Source organism: Mauremys reevesii, linkage group 11, assembly GCF_016161935.1.
Source record: "Mauremys reevesii isolate NIE-2019 linkage group 11, ASM1616193v1, whole genome shotgun sequence".
NCBI classification, from domain to species: domain Eukaryota; kingdom Metazoa; phylum Chordata; order Testudines; family Geoemydidae; genus Mauremys; species Mauremys reevesii.
In genome coordinates, this window is record NC_052633.1 from 45,412,179 (window position 1) to 45,440,071 (window position 27,893).

The 27,893-nt window shown below is 38.9% G+C and overlaps 1 protein-coding gene and 1 long non-coding RNA gene across 5 annotated transcripts in view; one reads left to right on the forward strand and one right to left on the reverse strand.

Moving 5' to 3' along the window:
* Positions 1-256: 256 nt before the first annotated feature.
* LOC120374851 lies at positions 257-26,396 on the forward strand. The gene is made up of 3 exons (XR_005586285.1): positions 257-353; positions 15,667-15,826; positions 26,095-26,396. It is a non-coding gene; the product is annotated as an uncharacterized LOC120374851 (long non-coding RNA).
* TANK (TRAF family member associated NFKB activator) overlaps positions 856-27,893 on the reverse strand; it is a 41,738-nt gene continuing 14,700 nt past the window's right edge. For 2 of the 4 annotated variants that reach the window (XM_039495197.1, XM_039495198.1), the window contains exons 2-9: positions 27,076-27,225; positions 23,602-23,710; positions 22,319-22,449; positions 13,599-13,778; positions 12,412-12,488; positions 9,982-10,100; positions 7,195-7,781; positions 2,296-2,493 (exon numbers count right to left, since the gene is read on the reverse strand). In XM_039495197.1, coding sequence (XP_039351131.1) covers positions 2,296-2,493; positions 7,195-7,781; positions 9,982-10,100; positions 12,412-12,488; positions 13,599-13,778; positions 22,319-22,449; positions 23,602-23,710; positions 27,076-27,177 — 1,503 coding nt within the window. In that variant the 5' untranslated portion in view covers positions 27,178-27,225. Of the gene's footprint in view, positions 2,494-7,194; positions 7,782-9,772; positions 9,857-9,981; positions 10,101-12,411; positions 12,489-13,598; positions 13,779-22,318; positions 22,450-23,601; positions 23,711-27,075; positions 27,226-27,893 lie in introns of all 4 variants that reach the window. The other 2 variants (XM_039495199.1, XM_039495196.1) reach the window with 2 other exon arrangements.

Sequence of the window (27,893 nt, forward strand, 5' to 3'; positions counted from 1 at the left end):
TGCACTTCCCATGCGGACTCAGCCTCCGCTGCTGCGTTAAGCTGTGGGGGGAGGGAGAAATCGCTGTAACTGAACCTGCTCTGGTGATGAGCGTAGTAAAGCAGATGTCCGGGAGCCGCAGCACAGCCCCCTCCTCCTCTATGAGAGCGGCGCCCTCACCACCCACTGCTCCAAGCGGCTCACAGCTGGCCAGGAGGTGCTTTGGGGGGGCGGGGTTTTAAATAGATTCTTGCAGCCCCTTGCTGTGGTCCGGGCACAGCTAACTGCCCTGGACGTGACGCCCTCTCAGGCGCTAACCAGGCAGGAGTGTTTGAAATGCACAGACTCTCTTCGGCGTCAGGCCGCTGGGCACCGTGGGTTTGAACTCCCCATCTTTGGCTTCTTTCCTCCCCCCCGCCCCGCTCCCGGGGAAGGGAGGGGGCATTTCTAGGTCTGCCACCCTTGTTGTGCAAAGAGGAGAGCTCTAGCCCCTGAGCGGACACCCTTCGGCTCGGAGCAGGTGAGCTGGAGGGGAAAAGCGCAGGCACGCGCAAAAAAGGTGGCAGGGATTAAAAAGGTAAATCGCGGTTTGCTCAGCTCTTGCCAATGTGAGCTGCGGGTCTTGCTTTTCACGGGTCAGAGGACAAGGCCGTTGTGGGTCAGGCTCTTTTGGAGTGCGATTCCCTATCCCCCTCCCCCAAACACACTAAGTACCACCCTCAGCAGCGCTCACCTCCCAGCGATAGCGAGGAGGGGGACTTCACACACCCCATTGCGCCCAAAGACATGCTTGCCTCAGACCTTTCCACCCACGGAGCTATGTAGGAAAAGGAGTTTTAACGCTATTATAGTAACAAACGCACTCTCCAGGTCACATTAACAGACAAGCACTGTACCCTGCACTTTATTACAATACATTATCAGCCAACAGCTAGTCACATACACAGCAGGCACTTAAAACTACAGTAAACAGTTGTAGAAAAATGTTTAGTGTAGGAGTATTCTCCAGTTGACTTAAAAATCCACTTCTAAAAATGATGCAAGATTTATATTTCCCTTTAGCTTTGTAAAATGGTTACCATCACCCAATAAATCTTTGAACAGAGAGAAGTTAGCCCATGCTTACCTGTAGCTTCAGAAAATATATTAATGCTAATAACGACTTAGGTCTGGACTGGAACTGTCCAGTCAAAGTGCAGAAGGCTCTCCTGGGAGAGATCATTGCACATCAACTGTTTAAAAACAAAATGCAAGTTAGCTGATCTAGCATTCATAAAATACACACAGCCATCAAAATTTAAATTGTAGTTTAAGAATGTTTTCTAGTTTAAGAGAGACATGTATTTTGGTCTGAAGACTTGTGTTCAGTTTAAAAAAAAAAAATCCCTAACCTTTGAGTAACATCCGGTAGAGAACCACAAGAAATGCTAAATTATCTTTTGAACTTTTAGCTTTAGGGGAAATGTAACCTAGTTCATCTAATCTTCTCTCTATGTAAAAGCACATATCAGCTCCCATAGAGGAATAAGTATTTTCCATGAGTTATGAATGCTAACAATATACATTAACAATTTAATAGTGTACCTCTGCCAAAGATACATACCATTGCAATCTTCATTTTAGCTAGAGTGTGAGACAAATCTGTTTACTAAAATAGTTTTACTGTTGATTACACTGATCTCTGCCAATGATGTAAGAAACAAGACATAAATGTATCTTAAGTATGACATACCTATTACTTGGCTGCTCTAGTGATTTTACAAGAACCTTATCTACAATATAAATACAACACTGAACCTGTCTTAAGTCAAAATTGGAGATTCCTCCCTAGCCCTTCAAATGTTCTTAGGGCCTGTTCCTGCTCCTATTTACTACAATGGGAGTAGGATCAGGCCATAGGCTACTGAGGAAAATTGATAGGATTGCTCACACTTTATCTCCTCAAATTAAAGGCCCAGTTCTGCAAACATTTACTCATGCAAGTAGTCCTTACCTCACACAAGTAGTCAATTATTGTGGGACTACTCAGGTGAAGATAACTTGTGTAAGAAAAGGTTTGTAGGATCAGGCCCAAAGCTCATATTGCAATACGACATACTGAAGTGAAACTGCATTACAGTTTTCTACTGGGTAATTTAAATGTGTAAAATTACAAATTTCAAATTTTTAAAATTTACATTTAACATGTTACTGAAACTGTGTTTCAGTTAAGTTCATCATTATGAACATAGTCTTAATTCTGAAATTAACATACATACTTGAATTAAAAATGAAATATACACAAAATTGCAACCCAGTATCTCTACAAAGTCTTATTCAGCTTTCTTCTGGATACATTGATTGTTCTTTAAAAAAGTGTGAATTAAGATGCCTGAGAAAATCCCCCCTGGATGTAGTAGATGGTGGGAAAACTTTTTGACAGAATTCACATATTCCAGACTGCTTCAGTTCTGAGTCTGTATAACCCTGTGCCAGTACGTTATTATCTTGAGTTTGATTTGGCTTCCAGAAGAGCTGAAAAAGGCAAAAAAAAGTTATTACTTGTGCTTAAAATGAATACAGTTCTAAATATAAAAGTTACTCTAACTAGTGCACAACAAATGCTGGTATGTATATACTTGATATATCAACAACAAAAATGGCATTTCGGGTTCTCATTACATCAAAATCAAGAAAAGACTTAACATTTTAGCAAAGTAAAAGAATCAGAAGGAAACCAAACTTTTATACATTTACATCTGCAAACACCATCAAATACAAGAATATAAATCAGATTTTACAACACTCATGATAATCAACTGACGCTTCCTTTGTCAACAATGTCAGTGTAATAAATACTAAAGCTTTTTATGGACTCCTCAAATATTTCACTGTAGAAAAATATTGGCATTTGTAGACTCTGTACTGAGATACTGTATAAACATTCTTGCACAGATAATATTGCCCTTTTTAGAAAATAAGCAATATACATTTTACATTAGAGTACAGCATAGGTTTCCTATACAAGACTAACGAGGCATTTTATTTTACATTCCCCCTATTGGTACATATCTAGTTTTCAATTTAATCAGAAAGCAATCTTATAATTTTACCTCTGTATTATCTGTTGCTAATATTACAGTAATTAAATTAATCCTTAACCTTCCTTTGCAATCCTGATTTCTTCATCACAAAGACTGTGTGTGGCCTGAGGTGTTTGAGTTTCTGCTTCTTCTTCCTACTTGGCATCAAGTTATAAGCCAAAGTGCACTCAAACTGAATGGCAGCAAGTAAGTAGCAGGAGGGGACAAAGCACAGGAGAGAACTCTACAGTCTTTTTTCAGCAGACCTTTTCACTATAACCTCACATATGCACAGAAGGGAAAGAGTATTTTGGCAGTAGAAAGGCAAGCAGTTTCCCTTGAAGTTAAGTCTCTTGCTGTCCATCCCCTTAAAAGAGCTTCAATTCTCATGTTCCCAAACTTTGCCAGGCTAAAAAGCAGGTGCTTAATCCTCCAAGTGGCAACAAACTGTTCTACCAACCTGGCTTTCACAGTGGTTAACTCTTATTTCTAAACCAGATGCAGTTTCTTTTAGGAGTTAATTCCCTTCTGAAACAATGTTTAGCATTTCAGGGGGCTGTTGTTCATTAGTAATTAAGTGTAATTACATCACTTCCCTCTGCAATACAATCTACTGATTGTAGATAGTGGGCAGTTGATGTAAATTGTATATGAAATCTGTCTAGACACGAACATACTTTTAAACACACGTACAGAAGTGTTTGTGGTTACTGACTTGCAGCCACCTTGAATAAACTGGCATTTTTAAAAACCATATAAAGAGGCCCGATATTTAAAAAGAGACCAAAAAGGTTCTTGTAAAATTTGCTGAAATATACTGGCGACAAAGTAAGGTTCTAATCTTACAAACTGTAACTACTAGACTTAGGTACCAATCCCTCAAAACACTTAAGTCCCCAAGAAGTCTGTGGTATTTAAGTATGTGCTTCCCTGAATAGGGACAGATTTAAGGAGATGCTTAAGTATTGTGCTGAATTGGGACCTTAAGCATCTGTTTAACTATCTTGAAGCAACAGTAGTCCCATTACAGTCAATGGACTATTCATGTGCTTAAAGTTATGCATTTTAAATGGTTTTCTGAATTGTGGCCACACTAGGGTTGGCAGTTCCACTAAATAAAGCACTGCATCAATAATTAATATTTTCAGAATCAGACCTTAAAGTTGTAAATTTGTGCACATATGTACAGTTAACTATAAATCAGTAAAGTCTTAGGTCCAATAAGATGCATGTTTATTTTAATATGCTACATGTTTCAATCACATTGTTTTCAAAGAGGTACTATATCCTAACATGGCCACCCAGATGGAGAAAAGGGAAGAGAGGAGAGGAAAGGAAAAGGGGCTGTTTGCAGGGAGCCCCTAAACTGAGTGGCATTGTGACCAGGTGCATGGGGCTGCAGTGCCATTCAGGTTTGGCACTGTGACCCTGTGTAGCAGCTCACAATGCCTAGAGTGGGTAGCTTGGCCCAGCCCCACAGGACAGGAGCCACTGCCATGCAGTAAGTGTGGGGAAGGCTCACTCTCCACACCCAACCCCTGCAGCCTCCCCTCAGTGTTTTTGCACCCCCTCTTTTTTTGGGGGGGGGGGAAGGGGACGACTGTTTCAGATTTTGTCCCAGGTCTCCAAAAAAATCTCTGTGCAGCCCTGTATCCTAAGGAAACAGCACTGAGTTTTCCATTTAATATCCACAAAGCAGGAAAGAGCTAAATTTACCACATAAACTGAGAGCAGCAGCTCCAAAGGTTCATTGCCACCAAATATATTGTATTTTAAGGGGTTGTTCCATCTTATAAGTTAACGTATGTAGTAAATATGACAAAGTCCTAGTCTACACTAGGAAAAAAAATCCATCCTGTAATTCACCACTGTTGGAGCTCCACCAGTAGCAGCTATAGCTGGGGTGTGGGAATGGGTAACCAAAGGGAATAAGTATCGACAGGGCTTGGATGTTTATTACTAGTCCCTATATGACAAGGTGGTAAAAGAGCTCTGGGCACTGTCTAAACTAGAGCACAACTGCTGCAGCTACACCCAGTGGAGAGAATTACATGTCCAAGTTTTACCAATGTGAATGCAGCGTAAAGGAGTTGTATTCATCTAACTGGATGATACTTCAGCACTTGAACTCGGCTAAGAGCAAGTCTTTGACCCTATAATCAGTAAAAAGACAACTGATCAATTCAATTCATCCAAAACCAAAACACACACAAACATTTTGGAAGCAGTTAAATAAAGGTGATGTATATTATGTAAATATACACGGATGTTTATTTAATGGATCCTAAAGTAATATTGGCTTCTGTCAAATAAACTTCTGGATAAGATGCATCATTTTAATCACTGTCCTTATGTTCTATTTTGCTACATTGATATGACTTAAATATTGAAACTATTTTCTATTGCCAGTTCTCTTTTGAAATGTAACATTCAATATTAAAATCTCCCCATAGAGCTGTAGTACTGGTCATTCACATTCTAAAATGATACCCTCAAACTAAAGTCATTTCCTTATTTTGTACAAATATCAATTATCTAACCCTATGCTCTTGTCCACCAACTCTCCTGCACTTCTTAAAGCTGCATACTTCCCTATCAACTTGTAATCACATACCAGCTGTTTCACTTGCTGTAATATACAATGCAGGGTGCCATCTATTGAAAAATGAATTCACAGACTGGCTAGTAAAAGAACAAGCAGGAGAGATAATGGAGAAAAAGGAAAAAAAGTAACAAGTAATAGAATGGATGCTTCATAGATCCACAGGAATTCTACTTGTAATAAAAGAAGTTGTTTAATTTCTTTCTCAGTCATAACTATAATTGAGAATTTGGAGGAAAATAAAGCACAATAAAAAGAGCATGTACTTAATAATTCGGGATAAAATTAAAATCACCATAGCACAAACAATATATCTAAAATATAACAATGAATCTATGGTAATTTTTAAAAAATAAAATTATGTAAAGCAGACTACAAATCTCAGATTCTCTGCCAAAAATGGTCAGAACATTAAATTTAATACTAAGGTAGACAGTAGAACTAGGCTGGGTCAGTTTTAATAATAATCTATCTCTAGCTCTAGAGATCCTCAGATGCAAGGTAAATGTTATTTTAGCCTCACAGCTCCTCTTTTCCTTATTTTAAAGGCAAAGTTGAGTCACAGAGCGGTTAAAGCAATTTGCCCAAAAAGTCTAAGGGAGTAACTGGAGGAGCTGAGAAGAAAATACAAAAATTCTAAATATCAGTATCTGCTCTAGCCTTTGGATAATGCTCCCTCCAATGACAAAGACAAAAATGTGAAATCCTGGCCCTATTAAAGTCAATGGAAGTTTTGCCATTGACTTCAATTATGTGCATAAGTCCCATTGAGTGCTCTGCTGAATCAGCCTTTGGATAACATCCTGGCCCCATTGTTTTGCTGAATTTGGCTAAAGGGCCTTATTTTCAGAGATACTGAGCATCTACAGCTCATGCTGACTTCAGCTGGAGTTCTGAATGTTCACACCTCTGAAAATCAAACCAAGTGTCTACTTAAAAAGTAGATATACATTTACCTGTATTTCTTTAGGTTTCCATTTATGACTATTTGTGGAAATACATATTTTCCTATTCTACAAGTACTTCTAAAATATTGTATCCCTTTTTAAGTTATTCTGTGTTTGTCCTTTATTAGATCTAAGATAGATTTCCCCCCCTCCCCCCCCGGAAGGAAGTACACTGAATTATCTGGTATTTTTAAAAAGAGCACATATGCCCACATGTTCAGTTGTACATGTTTAAGAAGTATAGTGATGCACATTATATTTGATTCTATGGAATAAATACTTGGGTAAAGATAATTTTTGGATAGTTGTGATTAAAATCACTTTTGCAATGGATACAGAAACAGTTACTTAATATCTTCCTGAAGTGAAATTTGTGCAAGCATCTATATTCTTAAATCTAATTTAAATTCCTCCATTATTTCACTGAAAATGTAGTTAATGTATGCAAATTCAGTGTCAGAAAGCAGATCTACATAAAATCAAATGTTCACCATAAAAATGGTGTGATTCATATAGGTTTCATTCCTGCCTGAAAGACCTTTGCATAGCACCTGTTTAAATGAAATATTAATCTTTAAAATATACAATATCAATATAAAGATACCTGCTGAGGTCCTCTGATAGCCCTCCCAATGGCCTCTGAAGTGGGAAAATTTATTTCAGTATCATCTTGATTTGTGTACGGATGTACAAGTTTGGTACCAATGTCTGCTGTTTTCAAATATGGTGTTTTGTCCTGCGTATTCTGTTTGAGCATGGCTGTATGGCTTGGGGGTTTTGTTTTGTCAAGTGGAGTTAGGTTTTGCATAGCTGAGGTTATGTGGTCAACTCCATGAGTTTCTAATGTGTTACATTCCAATTTACTCAGGTTCATAGTATGGTCTTCCTGGTCCATGTAAAAATGATGATCTGGAAGCATATTTTCAGCTATTGCAGTACAAGAAACTGTTGGTTTATCTGGAGTGCTCTGTAAGAAAGTAGAGTCATTGTCTGTAGGTGGAAACTTGACACTAAATTTAGAAAGTGATTCTACAGAGTTGTCTTCCTCATCTTGGCCCACTCCTCTTGGTGTGATAGATGTTATGCATGATACACCTCTATTTATATCTGTTTTAACCCGAGGTTTTAAAAGTTCTTCTGCTTGTTCATCAGTTTTATCAGTACACTGAATAGGCATGGAAAATGGAATTTCTGTAAAAAAGGGGGGGAAAGGAAACTGTCAGACGCCATCTATGGAAATAATAGTTCAAAGTAATGGTTAAAGCACAAATGTGTGGCTCAATTATTTTTCTTGATTTTTTTTAAAGAGTATTTTCCTGAAGCCAATAATTTGAGGGATGCTCCCCCCATTCAAGAACGATAGCCCCAGTGCAAAAAACCAGAATGTGAAATAACAGAGCTTGATTAACTTATTCTAACAATTCTATCCCTCTTAGGTTTTGTTAAAACTTATTTGCCCCATATTTTCAACACACACACATGTACATTTACTGAAGTGTTCTGGCACAAATAGAAGCTGCAACTCAAGATATTGTTTTATGGAGTGCCAACAGTGTGCTAGGTACTGTAGTCCTAAAGCATTTGAAGTGAATAGACCTTCACAGTAGGGATTGTCTTCCTCTGTGTTTGAGAGCTCTCAATATTATTTGTAGTTCTCCAAATGCAATCTACATATTACTTCTAATCAAATTGGGGAATAGTTTTACTATACATTTCATGTATGCAAAGTCCTCCTGAAATCACACCAATCTCATGGTGAATTTGCCCCTTCTAAACTAGTTGTAGTCATGTTGGTCCCAGGATATGAGAGACAGAAGGTGGGTGAGGTAATATCTTTTTATTGGGCCAACTTCTGCTTTTCAGAGCTCTTCTTCAGGTCTGGGGAAGAGCTCAGTGTAGTCAAAAGCTTGTCTCTCTCACCAACAGAAGTTGGTCCAATAAAAGATATTACCTCACCCACCTTGTCTCTTCCTGAATGAGGCAGAGAATCTTTTCATGCGAAAAAAGGACATAGTATTGTTTGTATAGAATAAACAATACAATAAACAATACACAATAATAATGTAGTGTCAAAAAACACCACATAAATCAATTTTACAGGCACTTATTAATTAACTGGAAGCAGCTGGACAGATACCCAGAACTCTAATATCAGGTCCCTTATTTATGTATTAAAATATGGATTTGGGAGCATAACTTTAGACTCATTCAGTATTTTCTTTTCAGTATTTGATGTCCAGGTTTAGCTGAACTAAGTAGATACTTGTACATATTGAATTCAGCTGAGTACAGCCACAAGTGGGTACTATTAAAATTTTATCTTTTCAATTGTTATTTATGAGAAATTATCACAAATATGGTTACCATTTAACAGTTAGACAGTGAATACAAGTTTTAAGGGAGCCCAGTGTACATCTTATTAGGACTACAAGTCGTGTTATTAATAAATATCACAGTCATGATCAACAAGCACTTCATTGTACTTGCCTCAAGAAAAGACAAAACATCAACTTTGGAATAACTTGCTGAGTGCCACAAATCAGAGATAAGAGGGGCACATTTGGCACATAATAAAAGATCAACTTTCATCTACTCTTTTTTCTCCTTTAATCACTTGAAGTAATGGACCACTACCTCTTATTTCATGTGAAGTTGTAACATATAGTTTGCCAATATGTACTGGAGACATCTGCAGGGATGTGAGGGTTTGAAAAGTGGTCTATAAAACCATATCAGGACCTGATCCTGCTGTCTTATTAGCATGTAAAAGCTAATGAAACTACTTCTAGTATTATGCACTATGTCCAGTATAAGTGTTAGCAGGATCAGGCTCGTAGGACCTAGTCCAGTTCTTGCTGAAGTCAGTTTTTCCATTGATTTTGGTGAGAGTTGAACTTTTAGTCTATATAATTAAAAAAAAAGTGTTTCAAGTCTGCACAAGGCACTTTGTCTTAAAGTCCTTTACCTCTCCACATGCCAGCTCCACAATCCAGCAGCCTTCTGTGTCAAATGTGAGGCTGGAAATATTCATAATGGGCATTTTTATAAACAGAGCTGAATAAAAAACAAAAAGTGCTGTCACTTAGAGCATGCTGGGGCATCAGACTGAGTGAGAGCCAATGATCTACTTCAAGGGACAAAAAAGAACCCTGAAAGTCAGTTACATGGTGACTACCTCTTACCCATGTAATTTGGAATGTTCCTCATACAATTCCAAAACTCGTGGTGCATTTTCTTAGTGAACTGCAGAGCACCATGCGAGCAGACTTGAAAGAAGCAGATGGTAAACAGTAGAAGTACTTTCAATGTATGTGTAATTTACAGTATTTTCAAATATAAAGCAAAGCTTTCAAACAGTTGAATCACAATAAGAGCTAAAGTAAGATGTTACCATTTACAGGTTCTCTCTTTATGTTAAGTTTACTGAGTTGGTCTGTTTGCTTTCTTGCTAATGTGCATATTCGATGACACTCTTCCTTCATCTCCTGGAAAACCATCTCTAGATCTTCCCTAAAAGTTCAATATTTTAAATCAGTGTCAGTGAGTTCAGCTCTTTCATGACCTTGAATTAAAAATAAATAAATACTCCACAACTGTAAGCCAGAGATAGTGTTAACAGCTAAATTTTTCTGGTAGTCTTCTACTTAAGGCATGCGCGCGCACACACACACACACTCTCCTTTGCAAAAGCAAATGGAAGGGAAGAAAGGAGTCAAACATGATGAAATATGTAGCTGTTTGGTCATATATCACATGCATAGGACCCCTGCATGGAAATGATGGAATGGAGCAATAATCCTTTATAGGCCAGAGATTCAAAGGAAATCTGAGCCACAGACCTTTCATGTTTCACTGAGTTCCTTCCAATATATCCTAGGCAAGTACAGTGCTTCTGTGTTCATGTGATGGCCAGTCCAGAGAAATTAGCAAATGCTGTTGTGAATATACATTATTTCTCATTTTTGCTGTGGACTTTAGTCCATGCAGGAAAGGAAATATGCTATGCAAAAGCAGCTGTTCCCTTGAAAACCCTTAAAAGACAAAAAGTTTCGCCGGCGACAAGCACCACTGTGAACAGCGCATTGCTCCTGCCGACAACGCAAACGCTGCTTGTTGGGGGTGGGTTTTTTTGTTGGCAAGAGACCTGACAAACAGCGGCTACACAGCGTGACTTAGCGGTATGGCTGTAGCGACACAGCCATACCGCTAAAAGCTGTGTAGCTTAGACATAGCCTCAGCTGCTATTTCCTTCTGCACAACCCAAATCCTAGCTTTTTCCCCCCCCTCTTGCTTTGTTTCCCTAAGGACCTTTAACAGGTTCCTAAATGGCTGTCAAATACTTAGTAAATCACAGTAAGAATGGGAAACATAGCTCTTCGTACAAGTGCAGTTTTTGGCTTCTTGAAAAACATGGTACATTACATTATTCTGCTTACTTATGCATCACAAATATTTGATTTGAGGCACATTAGACCACACAGACTAATAAAGCATAAGTTCTTAGATCTTGCAAAAACGACTTTTAGTTAAAGGTAAACTGAAGATTTAGGGTGGGGTAGGGGAGAGAGACAGGGCTCGTGCCTTATTTTGCTCCTTTATGCCACAGGGTTTTGTTGTTGCTTTTATAAAAAGGTTTTTCTTTCTGTGAGTTTACTCACCCTGTAACAGATTGGTCTATTAAGTACTGCCTTCCTCATTTTGCTGGAGGTATCCTTTGGAGGACCCAGAGATGTGGATTAGGAACTCACTCAGAAGAATGAGGACAGCTGGTGAGAGTGGTTTTAGTATATGTTCCAAAGGTTTCTCAGGTGTTTCAGTTTGTTAAATAGTTAAACACACCAAAACCCCACTCAAAAGCTTTAAATAGTCTGATACCATTGATATTTTATTCAATCAGATTTCACTTGCTTCTCTCCAATGCCATATCACGATCCTGCAAGTTCTCCAGTCACGCATAGCCTTGCAAGAAGAACTGGGCATACAAGAGCTGAATTTTAATGTAAAAAAAACTTGTGGAGGGTGGGGAAGAGGGGGAATAATTTTAAAAAAGGCACTTCAGATAAGCTTTAGGAAAAAAAAAAGTAGCAAACAAACCCCCCCCCCCACAATCCCATTTTTTTCACCTCATGTGACATCTTTAAGAATCTCCCTCTAAATAATCATTCAGCAAAGGTTGGTAAAAACCTGGCTTAGGTCTTCACTTTTCACAGGAGAATACTACTAAGGCTCTGGCCAACCCCCTTCACCATAAAACATGCAGAAGGGCAATACTCGCTCATTAAATACAGTGAGGTTCAGTGTCATACACCTCTGTGATGCCCTTCTCTTGATTATACAGGGATCACAAGGCCTCCTCTGCATTGTGGGCAGAGGCTCCATAGCTAAACCTGGCCCTGAACACTCAGATTTGGAACCCTAAAATAGAAGGATTAGTCCCTTGTACAATCTGTTGAGCCCTCTCCTGGCAGCACTGTCGTCCTGTGCTGCCACTAGTTATTCCAACATGGCTGCACATTCCCCCAAAAGGAGTTAAAGCTCATACAATAACCAGCATTAACATCCATAGCTATTTCCTATGATGCTTAAACCCCTGCTGCATCAAGTGGCTGTTTTTTCTTCCTCCTAATATATCCCTGAATACCCACTGAACACCAACTGTGTCCACATGCCACACTGGCTCTGCTCCCCTCCCTACGCTGGCTTCTGGGCCCTTTTCTGTTCTTTCTGTATTATGAAAAGGGAGGGAAGCAGCTGGCCTTATTACTTTTTAGCAAATGTGAACATTAAAAATTGTTTACAAAAATGCTGCAGAATTATTTACCTTTCATGCACAGTTAAAATATCAGGGATCCCTGGAGATAAATCCTGTCTAGCTGGAGCAATCTTCGTATGTTTAATCTTAAAGTAAAACATGGGATTAGGGAGTTTGTTTTGGAGTACTAATTTCAATTCTTACATTTACATGGATTTAACACAAAGGTAGACTAATAAATGTCTCAACATTCTTCAACATCAGCAGAACCAACTGATCTTGCTTGTACCCCAAGAAGCCATTTAGAAAACACATGTACAAGAAATCTTATTCTTCATTCTGATTTAAAATCCCTTCTAGTACAAATTTGATAATTCCGCTATTTTGCCCTTATACAGAGGTTTTCATTTGAGACTCTCACAGGACTTTATGTGGGTAAACATTATCCTCCTCTTTATAGGTAGGGAAGTTAATGCACCGAAGTTGTATTGTATTATGATTCAGTTTTAATCACGTTTCAGATCATAGGCTCATTTCTAAGGAACTGACGTATTTTAGTTCCAAAAATCAATTGTCTAAAACTTTCAACAAGCAGATTAAAGGCTGATATGTATTCTATCATGCTTTTAAACAAGTTGTTACCTTTGACTACCACCTTGTGGATTAGACTCGTATTACATGGACTGTAAATTTCACTAAATATAGGCTATCCCTGTAGTTTTCAACCTTTTTTCAGTTGTGGACCCCTAAAATAATGTGAATGGAGGTGCAGACTCCTTTGGAAATCTTAGACATAGTCTTCAGTCCAGCAGGGATCCGTGGATCACAGGTTGAAAACCACTGCTCTACCCTGGATGTTTTTCCTGATAAGTAAAACACCCAATCTGACCAAAAGAGTGGGATAAAAATGGAAGATTGAATATTATACCTAGCTTCAATCTGAGTCTGAATTGTAAAGACCCACTACAATACAGCTATGTTACTTTTTTCCCCCCATCAATATTATATTTAATTTTATAACAATTTAAAATAAAACTAAGATGAATAGTTAAGTTGCACAAAATAAGATTCAAGTATTTTATGGCTTAACTGAAGGAACATTATAGCTAGTGTTACTGTACATATTTTAACAATTTTCTTAGCAACTTACATACAGTTGTAATCTAAAATCTGTTAACCAGAATAATTTGTATAAACAAAATCTAAAATAAGCATAATTATTTGCAAAGGTGTGGTGTCTCATTTTATTTACTTACCTCCATTTCATACATTGGCATCTGTATGCAATCCTGTGCTTCACTTTTTTCTTTTAATCTGTTTTTTAGAAATCTTATTTCTTCTTCTTTAACAGAAATAATAGATACAAGTTTATTTTCCTTTAGAACGTTTTCTTCCTCAGTTTCCTTCAATTTAATGCTCTCGGTTTCCAACTGTTCCTAAAAATAGCACAATTGGTTAATATTTCCAGAATAGGAAGAATATCATTATGCAACAGCCTGGGATAGACTAAATTAAGTCTTGGCAACCTAAATGAAATGAGTCTTTTCTACTCACTAACATGTTTGTGTTGAAATAATTAAAGACCATTTAGTGCTATCTACAGATATGTCTGATCATGGACAATTACTCAAAACAATTGTGTGCTGTTTTGAGTTTATAAAAGCCAATCCAGCAGATGTTCACCTTAGTGTTTTAAAAAAGTGGAAGACATTGTCTTACTTCATTTATATACACTGTGTGCAGTGACATTTAATTAGTTTCATAGCATGCTAAAATCAAGTTATAGCAATTTTAAAGAAGGTGACAAGTCTTCAGAGTTAATTTCTGGAGCAGTTAGAAACATAGCTCTTTATCACTTAGGTGATTTAGATTTCCAAAGACCCAAGGTGCATGCAATACTGAAAAGATAAGGAATTAGACATTTTAAGTGTAGGCCCTCCCCCAAATATTCAACCAGACTTTTGCAGAAATTATATAAGGAGAAAATCTAGCAGGTCACCAAAGGAAAACTTAGGTTTTTTTTTAAATGAATAAGGAGGCAATCCTTGGATTATTTTTGAGTAAAAAAATATATGGCTAGAGGCACAGAGACGCAGTTACAACAGCTAACAAGCCATCTTTCCTTGAAAGCTGTGGAAAATGTGTATAGCCAAAGTTTCTATACTAATGGAAGCAGAGGATTTCTAGAAAGTTTGAAGAGGACAGTAGAAGCAGTAGTGACCATTTATCCAGTTACATGTATAAACACATTTAAGAAGGGGGAGTAAGAGAGGGAATTTGGGGAGTTATTTTTGGAGGGATTCAGGAAGCACTGTGGCAGTCAAATAAGAAAAGGCAAATTATGGAAGAGAACTATTTGAATATGGATGACTGAACTGTATTTTTAAAATGCCACAATGCAAATAGGAGACATTCACTTGATTCAAATTCGTTTTATTATATTTGTCCAGAAGCAACCAAATACACCAGAAATATTCTGCTCTTGTAATTTTGAAATTGGGTACAAAAGTCTCTCTCTGAAACACGTTTCTAATTGCTTTGCAAGTCACTCAAATAACAGAGTAATTCAGGTGTTTCATTCCCAAGACTTATTTTCCCACTAAAATTAAATGTTTATAAGTGTATTGATCTAACTGATCAAAATGGTTAAATAGAAACACTGTGACTTTGACCCAGGGCTAGAAAAGTCGCATGCAATGTCAAGATAAATAATGTGCCAAAATGCAAGTCACACCATCTGGAAAAATAATTAGTTTAAAAACAAGGTCAGTGGGAAGACAGATAAAGAATGCTCAAGGAATGAGCCATGTTAAGTCGGGTACCTGGCTCTAACAGGATAAAATGTAAGTAACCGAACAGAGAATTAGGCCCAAGGTATACCCTGTTCAACAAACAAAAAACACCCCTTCCCCTCCACCCCCCAATGTTTTATGAAGCTTGTGCATGCAAATACAATGTACTAGAAGTACAATGTGTATATTGGATGGCGGCAGATGGAGGCAGTGGAGAAGGATCCAGCCCCAGGTGTGGTGATACAAGGAGGGGAGTGTATTCAGATAACCCATTAGCAGAGCCCCAAAGACGCTGCTGTAAGAGTCAAAAATATAGATGCATTCTGGGATGAAGTTTAGAGAAGATGTTTCTATATTTAAATTTCACAATTTAAGCCAGTTAACCAAGAGTCAGTGCTCCAGGTCAGCTCACCCTGCCCCGCAAGTTACCTACTCCATAGTAGGCCTTCCCTTTTCTCAAGGAGTAACAATCAGCTTCCTCCACTCACTGAGTGGTCAAAACAGTCTTTAAAATGGGTTCTCTCCACCACAGGGAAACCCCTCATCTCACTGGCTGGCTGAAGTCGCAGCAAACCCAGTTCCCCTGATGCTCTCAATTGGCAGGACAACCCATTTCTAAAGCCATCCTCCTACACCTATATATGCTGTTACCTTCCTGATTACTTCCTACAGCTGGAGGACCCTACTTTCAGGTTTGATGCTTCTGGCAGGTGCTGTGGGACAGATTTCAGTACCTGTTTCCAGGACAGGCCATTAACCCCTTTCTGTCCTTGTCCCGGTTAGGATCTATACACCTCATTACATGGAATAGAAAGAAGTCTAGAGTCCAAGGAATGGAATGAAGAGAAAAGATGCAGCAAGAGAAGGGTTAGTCTTGATGGGACATGAAGACTAGGCAGGAGGAGATTGTTGTACTCAGTTCTGAAATGGACAGGAAGTCTGAAGATTTTAGGCTAAAGGTCATGTGTTCCCAACTTCCAGAGGGGTATGAGATTATTCAAAATATGACAGCTAAATTTGAATTTGACTTAGGGAAAGCAAAGGAAATCATAAAAAAGTGAGATGAGAAGAAGGCATAAGTTTCTGTAGTCAAGGTAATATTTGTCCCACAGGTTAGGAGGGGATAAACATTTACTGAGTTGGGAAGCAAGTAAGAACTTTGTTGAAGTTTAATACACAGGTTCCTGACCATTGTGTGAATGCAAGATGGAGGTGGTGGTGTTTTTGGATTAAGGTATTCTTACCATGTTTGAATGTGCTGAAGTTGAAGGAAGTTATGGTGGAGCCAGGAGTTGGATAAGGTTGAAGTACTTAAAGAGTGAGGAAAGGGCTGTAAGAGTAAAGGTTATAAAGCATAAGGAGGTCTGAAAAACATTACACAGTAACGTTAATAAAAATGTAACAATTGCAAAGCAGGGTTAAGCATGAAATGTATCAAGTACATACATTAGAAACAGGCAAATGTGCAACAACACGTAGCTCATGGCTCCTTCAGTCCCTGCACACAGCTCTTGCAATCTAAATAGGATTGTGCTCTTTTTGCTCTGGCCAAAAGTCAGGCAAAGCAAGAGGAGCACAGATTACAGGAGTGCCCCCCGAAACACAAGGCAAACACCTGAAGCAGTGTGGGAGTCGCTATGCTCTTCCTCTGGTAGGGGAACAAAGGCAATGGGGCACAAGGAAGGCAGAGAGAAGAGAAATTCAGTGGGAGAGTCACTACATACCAGCACAACAGCCTGTCTGTGTACTAAAACAAGCATTATGTTGTTGTGAAGAAGCTATTCATCACATACTGATGAAAGTCAGCATCACTTTGCGCTGTCGTGACAGATACGTTTTGGGTCTCTGACTATTTGGTTATCCATCCAAGTCATTATATTGCCTTTCCCATATCTTACAGACACTAGAACAGTGACAATTCAACCTTTAAGAACTAGAGTCACCAAGACTAACTGGGTCTGAGTGGCTTCAACATCAATATGACAACTCTCCTAGGCTAGTTTATGAACTCATATTTCATATATCTTATATCTCAATCCCATGACAGCTATGGGACTGTCTAGTGGTATCTGGCCATGTTCTGAATCTTATGTATTGGGATTGGCAGCAGGGATAGAAATTACATCTGTGTCATGGAGCTCTCCATTATGACATCTCTTTCATGTAAGGGTGTGGCAACCTATTTTAATGGTCTGTCCTAGGAAGCTAATGGAACAGGTAAAATTTCAGATGGCTCTAAGGAAGAATGCTGTTCAGCTGACAAACGGCTATCAACGGCCTTACGGAACATTAACCATCTTTTGTCTGACTATTGATAAGTTTACCACTAAGTGTCCCATTCAGCTTCAGAGGTCACCTGGCTAATTCTGCTTTTCATCACTCCTGTGGTGCACAAAGGAAGCTTAAAGCTGTTTCAGACAGGCAGGTGCAGGAGGGTCCGCAGCTGGTATAAATCCAGCATATCAGCTTTCCATTACCTGCTCCCTCATCTCAGAGGTAGGTGGTATGGAGGAGGCATAATGGAGTGGGAGGGGCTGGAACACAGCACACCAGAGGACTGCCCAGCTAGCATTTCTTAGAGTAGCCTCTCAGGCTGCTTTAAGTTATATGGGGGGGGGGGGCATTTCAGCCCCAGGATCGGGGCACAGGAAGGTGACTTATAGCACAATCCTCACCACTCTGCTTATGCTCTGAACAGCTCAGAACCTAGGCCACTAAGTAACTTATTGCAGCATAAATCATTTTTGAGATCTGATGCCCTGTCTGTGCCGAGATGTAGCAGCATTTCTTCCCCTCTGCTATAGCATCTAAAGTCCTGGAATATTTCTGGGAGGAGTGTGAAAAGCATGGTAAATATGGGTGTTTTGTCTTGAATGTGGAGTCAAGTATTCAAGCTTCACAGATAAATTTACACTGATTCATACGGCACTGTTTACTTTTGTGGGGAGAGCTGTGTTTAGGGGAGAGAAATGCAAGGTCTTCTTTGCTTAGATTTTATGTAGTTTTGCCTGCAAAGGTCATGACTATGGTGGGGATGTTGGTGACATGAAAACTGGACCCACATTCTTCCTAGTTGATAAGATCTAACTGGGAAGTATTCAAGACCATTCCTAGAATGGAATGGGATGTTGACGCCTTCGTCTCCTAAAGGGAAGCATTGACAAATAACTCTTAGTCCCCTTTGGTCGTTCTTTACTGTCTCTGGGTCCTCACAATTTTGCCAGTTATCACCCTCTCTAATCTCCTTTTCTGAGGGAAGATTGTTGAGAAGGCTGTGGTGAGACAATTCTGGATAAAAAGGAGTCCACAGATTTCCATGATTTCATTCTAGTTTGAGCCTGGGTATGGTACAGAGACTGCACTAGTCTATTTGGTCAATCTCCTTTTGGGATGTATGAAGATCATATGCATGATGTATTTTTAGTTGCTAGGTCTAAAAGAACTAAGTACTTAATGGTAGAAGGGTGACTATGAGGTACAGCTCAGACACCTGCAGATTCCAGCAGAGAAGACAAAGTTTCTCTTGAAAGGCTATGGTTTTTCCTCTGCAAGATGATCCAGAGGGATATGTTGAGCAATGCTCATATGTCCCAAGGGCACTCTCAGGTATGGCTGTATAGGAATTATTCTGTCACCCCTCTTGATCAATGTGTAAGAATGCCAATCTGGGAAATGTGTTTGGGTTACAATGTCAACAGAATGCAGATGAAATAGAGCAGTGGTTCTCAACCAGGGGTACATGTACCCCTAAGAGTACACAGAGGTCTTCCAAGGGGTACATTAACTCATTCAGATATTGGACTAGTTTTACAACAGGCTACATAAAAAGCACTAGCAAACTCAGTACAAATTAAAATTTCATACAGATAATGACTTGTTTATACTACTCTAAATGCTATATACTGAAATGCAAGTACAATATTTATATGCCAATTGATTTTTTTATAATTATATAAATTATTATTTTATAAAGACAGATCTGGCTTCAAGACTACGCTTGATAAGTTTATGGAGGGGATGGTATGATGGGATAGCCTAATTTTGGCAATTAATTTATATTTGACTATTAGCTGTAAATATGCCAAATGGCTTGTGATGGGATTTTAGATGGGGTCGGATCTGAGTTACTATAGAGAATTCTTTCCTGGTGTCTGTCTGGTGAGTCTTGCCCACATGCTCATGGTTTAGCTGATCGCCATATTTGGGGTCGGGAAGGAATTTTCCTCCAGGGCAGATTGGCAGAGGCCCTGGGGTTTTTTCGCCTTCCTCTGCAGTGTGGGTCACGGGTCACTTGCTGAAGGATTCTCTGCACCTTGAAGTTTTTAAGCCACGATTTGAGGACTTCAATAACTCAGACATAGGTTAGGGGTTTATTACAGGAGTGGGTGGGTGAGACTCTGTGGCCTGCATTGTGCAGGAAGTCAGACTAGACGATCATAATGGTCCCTTCTGACCCTGAAGTCCATGAGTCTATATAGTAAAAATGAGAAAGTAAGCAATTTTTTAATAACAGTGTGCTGTGACACTTTTGTATGTCTGACTGTGTAAGCTTTTAAGTGAGGTGTATTTGCTACCTTGCAGGTAGGTGAGACAAATCAGACTTCTTAAAGGGATACAGTAGTCTGGAAAGGTTGAGAACCACTGAAATGGATGGTGCAACTGTCTATCTCTGAACATCTAAGCAAATAACATTTTGAACTGCTAGAAATTAGGGATTGATTCTGTACCCATTAAAGTCAATGACAACATTCCCATCAACTTCAGTAGGTGCAGCATTGAGCCAACACAAAGATTCCAGTAGACACAAGTGAAGACAATTCGCATATTTAGGAGAAGTTCTAGGGAAGACCCAGGCAATTACACAACTGGGGAATGTTCTAAACCAGGGGTTCTCAAACTTCACTGCACAGCGACCTCCTTCTGACAACAAAAATTAGGATAGGCAGGGTCAGGCTTTGGTCCTCCTCCTACGGTCCTAAGCCCCATCACCCCGGGGAAAAGGGGGTGGCAAAACCAAGTCCCACCTCCCCAGGCCGGGGGCCAAAGCTCAAGAGCTCAGCCCCAGGCATGGGGCCTGTAACCTGAGCCCCACTGCCCAGGGCTGAAGCTTTCGGGTTTGGGCTTTGGCCCTGGCCTCAAGCAAGTCTAAGCCAGCCCTGGTGACCCCATTAAAACAGGATTATGATGCACTTTGGGGTCCTGACCCGTGGTTTCAGAACCACTGTAAATCTAAACACTAACCAGAGACAGAAAGAGGGGACACAACACTATTTTAGTTTAAAATCCCACCACCATGGATTTACCCATACTGAATTTATACAGCTAGAGAATGAGACAGTTTTTCTAGGAATGTGGTAGAGGACAATGGCTGTGAATATAGTCTACCTGGTTTGGGGCAAAAAAATTTGATGGAGCATTTCCTCCCGCCCTCCCCACACCCCAATAATAATAATTGAAACTGTAAGCAAACTACCATATTTGGGTTGATAAAGAACCGACTCTTCTACTGAAGACAGCATTTACAAGAGAAACCAATTTAGATTGAGCAGGGTGGCAAATGAAATACTAGGAGGATCAATTTTGTTCAATATATACCAAAGAGCCATATTAAGTAAGTGATTAAATTTACAACTGATACACCTCTTACTCATGCACAACATTTTGTAAATCAGAGAGATACCTGAATAGTCTAGAAGCAGGCACCAATAGGTAGTTTGTGCCTCAAAGACAGACAGTCTTGTGGTTAAGACACTGGCCTAGAATTCAGAAGATCAAAGTTCATTTCCCAACTCTGCCATAGACTTCCCATGACAATCTGTGTCTCAGGTCCTTATCTGTAAAATTGGGATAATTCAGCTTCCTTTCTCCCACTCCTTTTCTGTCTTCTTTAGATAGATTGTAAGCTCCTCAAGGTAGGGGCTGTATCTTAATATTTGTTTGTACAATACAGATTACAATGAGACCCCAATCATGGCTGGACCTCTAGGCTCTACTGGAATACACATAATAATAATAATAATAATGAAACTCAATACAGAGAAATGGAAAGACCTGCAAAGATGTTTTGACAAGGAGTTAACTCTTCAACTAAATTATACTCTCATTTTCTAATTAAATACAAAAAAACTACAAAGGAAATTATATTGTGGAGTTACAAGTGCAAACCCAGAAGTGGAGACCATATGAGAATGAGATTCTTGTATCCTCCTTTCATTCCAAAATGTCCTTAGTAACAATAAACTGCAAATGCTTATTTAAAAAAAGTCTCAAATTAGATTCCTACAAGATAATTAGCAACTGTCACTAATCTGATAAAATGATTTTCAAGTTAACACGTCTGATTAAAATGTGCTTAGTTCACCGAAATGCAGGATCACTTTGTCCGTAGCTCAGATTTAGCAAACAAATCCCCAAATTAACTTCTTTAGCCTGAGCTTTTGGTTTTACAAGGTTTATTAAGACAACACTGTGGGGTCATGCTCAGACTGACAATTCAGCCTTATGGGATGTGCAAGCCCCAGAAAACACAGCAGGCCGAGCAGTTCAGGGAAAGGATCAGCTTGGTGCACAAGGTCTGCTCTGGGTGTGGGAGCCTCATGTAAATCACTTCCTCCCTCCTGAACACTGCTGCTCTATTCTCATCCCTGCCAACCTCAGTAGGTCTATGACGAAAACCCTCGTGTGGCTTCAACCAGCAGCAGATAGGGGGAAAGGAACATATCCAGCCAGTTTAGGTAGAAAGTCACTTCTCACCCCAATCACTTGCTGCCGTGCAGACTTGCCAAGTCTCCATCCCCACCTTGACAACTGCATTGTGACAGATTCTCATTACAGAAAAGGGGAGCCCCTTCTTAACTGTCACATATGTGAGGTGAAGAAATAAATGAGCAGACAGGGTCTCCCCACCCTTCTTTTTCTGAGTCAACATTATTCCCATGATCCACGCTGCCAAACAGCAACAGAGCTGGGAAGAGTCAGAGCCTTATCCTCAACTGGTGGAAATCAGCACAGCTCAAACAACTTTGGTGCACCTATGCTAATTGACATCAGCTGAGGATCAAGCCCATAAGACCCTGGAAAGGGAGCAGTTCTGGGCATCTCTGAAAGTTCATTTCTCCATTTAGAACCTAAAAGCATAAATATAATAATCATGTACCTTTAAAAGTACAATCAGGCTACTGTACCTTTAAAAGTTTCTCTCTTTGCATTGCTAGTTTCAGTTTTTCATGGAGCTGATCAAAAGTTAGATTAGGGGAGGTGTCATTTCTCCATGTTTCACTATCTTCAGGCACCAGAACATGGCCATGTGCGCTACCTGTAAAATAAAAACAGCTCTCTGAGCACCACTGCATTTCTCACCCCCTAACCACGTTAAGATTAAAAAAAAAAAAAGCATCATATGAATTTGGTATTTTCACTGGGCCAAGTATCACTGTAAATACATATTAAGTTTATTTTAGCTTCCTTTATTGGACCTAGTATTAATCCAACAGAGGCCCAATTCTGCCCTCTAATACTCAGACAGATGGGCAAATCCAGCAATAAACACATACTTGAAAATAAAGCCATCAGCTTTGCTGGCATTTGTGAAAAGGAAAAGCGTTAGACTAGTGTGAATAAATAAATATTCACAAGAGTTCTTTTACTGAAAGAGTTTTAATGGCTATTTTGAAAAGTTCATTTCTATCATGTGTAGAATCAATTCAGTTAATTAAGAATATTCTCTGATAATCTGAACAGAAAGAGAAACTCCTGTTTATAAAGCTTAACACAATAATTTAACAGAAGAGTGCCATGTAACTTAGCTGACCAGCCACACAACATAAAAAGTAAACACCTATTTACCCAGTTCTCAACCAAACTATAGGCTAAAACTTGTTCACACAAATTAGTCAAACAATTGTGATCAATATTCATAAAAATAAATCTCGTTTGCAGATAATTTGTTACTACAGTTAACAACTCTACTAACCTGAAGTCCATTGACTTCAATGTGAGCAAGCTGTATATTTTTTTTAAAATCCTTACTGTTTCTTCTCTAAGAAAAAACAAAAAGGTTTCCAAGATTTCATTTTATAAACAAAATTTGAAAATGCAAAAGTATGTTAACTTTCTGTTCCAAGAAATAGTCTTATTTCCATTAAGTACACCTCTACCCTGATATAATGTGACCCGACATAACACGAATTTGGATATAACGCAGTAAAGCAGTGCTCCGGTGGGATGGGGCTGTGCATGCCAGCAGATCAAAGCAAGTTCGATATAACGTGGTTTCACCTATAACGCAGTAAGATTTTTTGGCTCCAGAGGACAGCGTTATATCGGGGTAGAGGTGTATAGCATTACCTTAGTCCTTTTGTGGATACACATTGTAGAATCTGAAGCAATAAAGGAAGTCAAAACTATTTTGCAGTATAATATATGATAAAAGGAAAGACATATAAAGCACACAAATTAGAGTACGTACCTCTGTTGGCATTCACAGGAGCCAACTGTGATTTAAGTTTTGCAATCGTACTTTTTTGAAACTCTATCTGTTCCTGCTGTTCACATATTTGCTGTGTATAGCTTTCTGTCTGAAAATACAATAATTTAATTTAATTTGCATTAGTCTTATTTTGTTTTGATTAAGGGCTTCAGTTTTAGCAGATACAGTTTATCAGCTTTCTTTTTGGGATGCCCGAGGCTACAATTTGTGCACAGAAACTCGACAGTTGTCACCTGTGACAGGTCTAATTTTAAGTCTGTACTGATTGGAAAGAGGTAAACTACTAGATAACGAAGACTTAGACCAATCTTGTTTTAACAGTGATGGTAGTAAGTGTCAGGATAACGTTTATACAAGAGGCAATTTTCAGTCGTAACCACAAATTACATTATTTGTGTTTTAAAATTGGGATTTGGGTATTTATTTATTCTTTCACAGAGTCGGTTAGTTACCCCAGTTATAATCTATACAAGGACACTATCAATTTAAATTTTCAGGAAATAAATCTACATGTCTAAGTAAAGATATTATTTTTTTCAAATTTAATTTGAAACAATATTATAGTTCCACTCCCCATACCTGTTTGCTGTTTAACTAAATAAAAAAGGAATAAATATACATGTCTATATTTAATACATCACACTGCATGTCTTTGCTACATTTGCCTTCCAAGACTCCTGGAAGAGGGATGGGGAGAAGGCCCAACTAGCAAAGAAAAGAATAGCTGATCAGTGTTGTTCCTTCATCTAATTTTGCCTGATCTCCTCCCCTAGCTTGACCTGCCCTGTTAGAACCTAGAAGAGCACTGAGCTACTCCAGGGTAGATGAATATTAGTCATCCAGTTAACTGAACAACAATCAGGTACCATTCCAGTTGCTGAATAACAGGAATATTAAAATATATATATATATATATATATATATATATATATATATTATATACACACACACACGATTCCACTAGCCCATTCCTGATGGTACAACACTAACAGTGCTGAAGTTATGGGAGAAAACTTGTGAAATTCCAACAAGAAAGTTTTAGGAGGAGGATTTGATTTTTTTCTGAAATTACGATGCACATTACTGCATAGAAAGAGTGGGGGCAATATTAGCGTGTTTAAATGAGTTACTTCACTGGTGTTGTAGCTATATAGTAAGCCACACTAAGTTAAAAATACTTAGTATTGAAAAGATGCACTTGTCCATACAACATGTAAGAATAAACCTACAATCTGACTAAAGGCTGAGTAATTGTTGCACTATGAGAGCATAAAAAAAAAAAGTGATCACAGAGCAGTACACTCCAGCAGCTATACAAGATCTCAGAAAGCAGAAAAATCACTGAAAACCAAATTGAAAATGTACAACAGCAATGTCTTGTCAACACTTCTGTACAGAGCACAGACATGACAGCTAAAACAGACAGAAGAGAAGATGCTTTTGACAGCCAGTGTGCACAAATTATTCTTTGAGTCAGATGGCAGCAACAAGTTACCAACTAGAAGATCTGCATGACAACCAACTATCCATCTGTATCAAACACCATCTGGCCAAGATGACTCTGGCTTCTGTGTGTTTGACATGGCTCCCAACTCTAGAGACTGGCAAAACAAGTGGCCTACCAGTAACTTTAGTAAACTGTTAACAACAGAATGCTGGACAAGCCAACAAAGTGCTAAGGCCATCGAGTGAACAGAGGAAGAGGAAGGAAACATTACAGCAAGCTACATATGTAGGTCATCCATAAAAATCTCATGTTTGGTAAAAACCCACAGTTTCTATAGGTTGACTTCCCTTAGGAAATACTTTTACCTTTAATGGTTCTTTTCTGCAGTCAGAGAATCTGATTGCTGAAAGCTGAGTAGGGCAAAGACAAGCTATTATGAACACTTTACGGAAGATCTGTGTATTGCTTGTCTCTAAAGCAAAGAAAAATGCACAATACAATCCCATAGAAATTTGTTTCCGTCACTGCAGAATACTCACATTCTCACCCATTTGTTCCTTATGTTCTAATTTTCCACTGAGCTTTAAAAAGGCTGTTCCATAAGCATGTATTTAATTTCTTGTTTTGAGTGTAGCATATGTATCCAAAGAGGACAAAATTAAGTTTATAATTTAGCCATTAATTTCAAAGAACACAGAGTTAGAGTTTAGGAGCATCTCAGTTGTGTTGAGAGAGCGAGAGCCCCAAGCCAGAATAGCAAATAGCTTGTGGGTAAGGCACCCAGCTAGGATATAGGTGACCCAGGGTTAAGCATCTGGACTTTGACTTAGGCAGAGAGTGCATTTGAACTGAGGTCTCCCACATCCAAATAAGTGCCCTGAGCACCAGGCTATTCTGTGATGGGTTGTTATATTTTTTTTTTTTTTGGGAAGAAGACAGGGTTACTGGATTTCAGAATAAAGTGTGCACTCTGGCAGACATTCCCTTACCCCCAACTCCATTACTTCCTCTCTCTGAACTGTAAGACAGTTTAGGACCCATGTTCCTCCAGACAGACCCCACCATAGCCACCTCCACTGAACTGTGTGTGAACTGATGAAGAATGAGAGACTCCACTGAAGAGCAGGATTTGAAATGCTCTAGTGACCACTGTGTGCTAGGCAGTATCACAAAGCCACAAACTGCTGTTTTTGCAGAGTATTGGACTGTATGTGCGACTAGCAGCTCCAGACAATTCATGGAAATGTTGTTGTGTCCAACGTGATGGTCGCAATCTATCCTTGTAAATGCTTGTTTGCATCATTCCAAAAACCTCAAAAACCCAAAGTGCTCCAAACTGTTTAGAATCTTCCTTGAGCTGCCCTCTTCACTGCTTCATTGTTGGATAAAATGATACAAGTATACAGTTTGATGCCTGTATTTTTAAGTGTTAATATTGAAACAGCTTGTAATTTAGGTAAGTTAATTAAAATACTTATGACAGAAACTGCATCTTTCTATGTGCTTGTACAGCATCTAGCACAGTGCTCAAAGACCCCAATATAACTAATTATTAATAACTTATAAGGCACATCTTTGGGTCAGGTAAGTAACAATATAAATAACTGTCTGAAAGACCTTCAGATTTCCCTATCAATTTGCTGTAAAATAAGAAAGATAAATTAGATTTAATATTTTCCATGAAAGATGGATATGTCGTAGACAGCAAAGATACATGTACATTTTTAAAGAACTCCCTGATTATCCTCCATAGACAATACCTTTCCCACACCTAAAACCACCACAAAATTACAAATGAATAAAAGATTAGACTGCCAGATGATACACATGCATATTTGGAGTCCCGTCCCCCCCCAACACCATAATGTGCTATTCTTTGAGTAGTTTGTTTTTTTAATTGCAATTTCTAACTTCAGTTGCTGAAGTAAAGCAAAACTGAAGTCTCCACATTTACTATGATTCTCAACAGAAGGGATAGCTTCAAAAAAAAAAAAAAACACACATACTTTTTGCTGCAGTTCTTTCACAGCATGGTCTCTATCCATGCATGCCTGTCGAAAGGCTTCATAAGCTTTATTAAGCTGCTCTCCAATATTATTTTTATCCATACTTCCCAGCGCTGTCTCATCACTGAAAAGATGGACAAATTAACAGACCTGAAAAGTGATCAGAAAGAAAAGGATAGTTAATGAACAAAGGTAAATTTGAGAGTCAAGGTGGGTGAGGGTAATATCTTTTATTGGATTGACTTCTGTTGGTGAAAGAGACAAGCTGTCGAGCTATACAGAGCTGTTTTTCAGGCCTAGAAAAGGTACTGTCACAGCTAAAGACAAGGTGGAACAGATTGTTTAACATAGGTAATTAGCACATATTCCAAGAAGGACCATGCACAGTGGAGTGGCCTGTTAACACCTCTGCAGTGATAGACAAAAAAGGGGGTGTGGCTACTGGGTTACAGATTGGTGTAATAAAGCATAAAACCAGTGTCTCTGTTCAGTCCATAATTTTTAGTGCCTAGTAGAGTTATGAATTTAAACTCCCAGGCTCATCTTTTGAAAGTGTTGTGCAGGTTTGAGGATGAGGACTCATAGATCACTTTATATCTGACTTCTTTGTGAAAAGTGTTCACCCACAGGTGACGGGGTGTGTGTGTCTCATTTTCCTGTGTGACAATCACTACGCTCTCAAATGAACTCACAGAAAAATGAAAAAAAAAAACGACATCACCTGTGAGTGAACACTTTTCACAAAGCCATCTGTCATGGAGTGTGGGGAAGTCCGGCCCTGCACCCCTCTTCCTGGGACCCACAGTGACTCTCAGCCA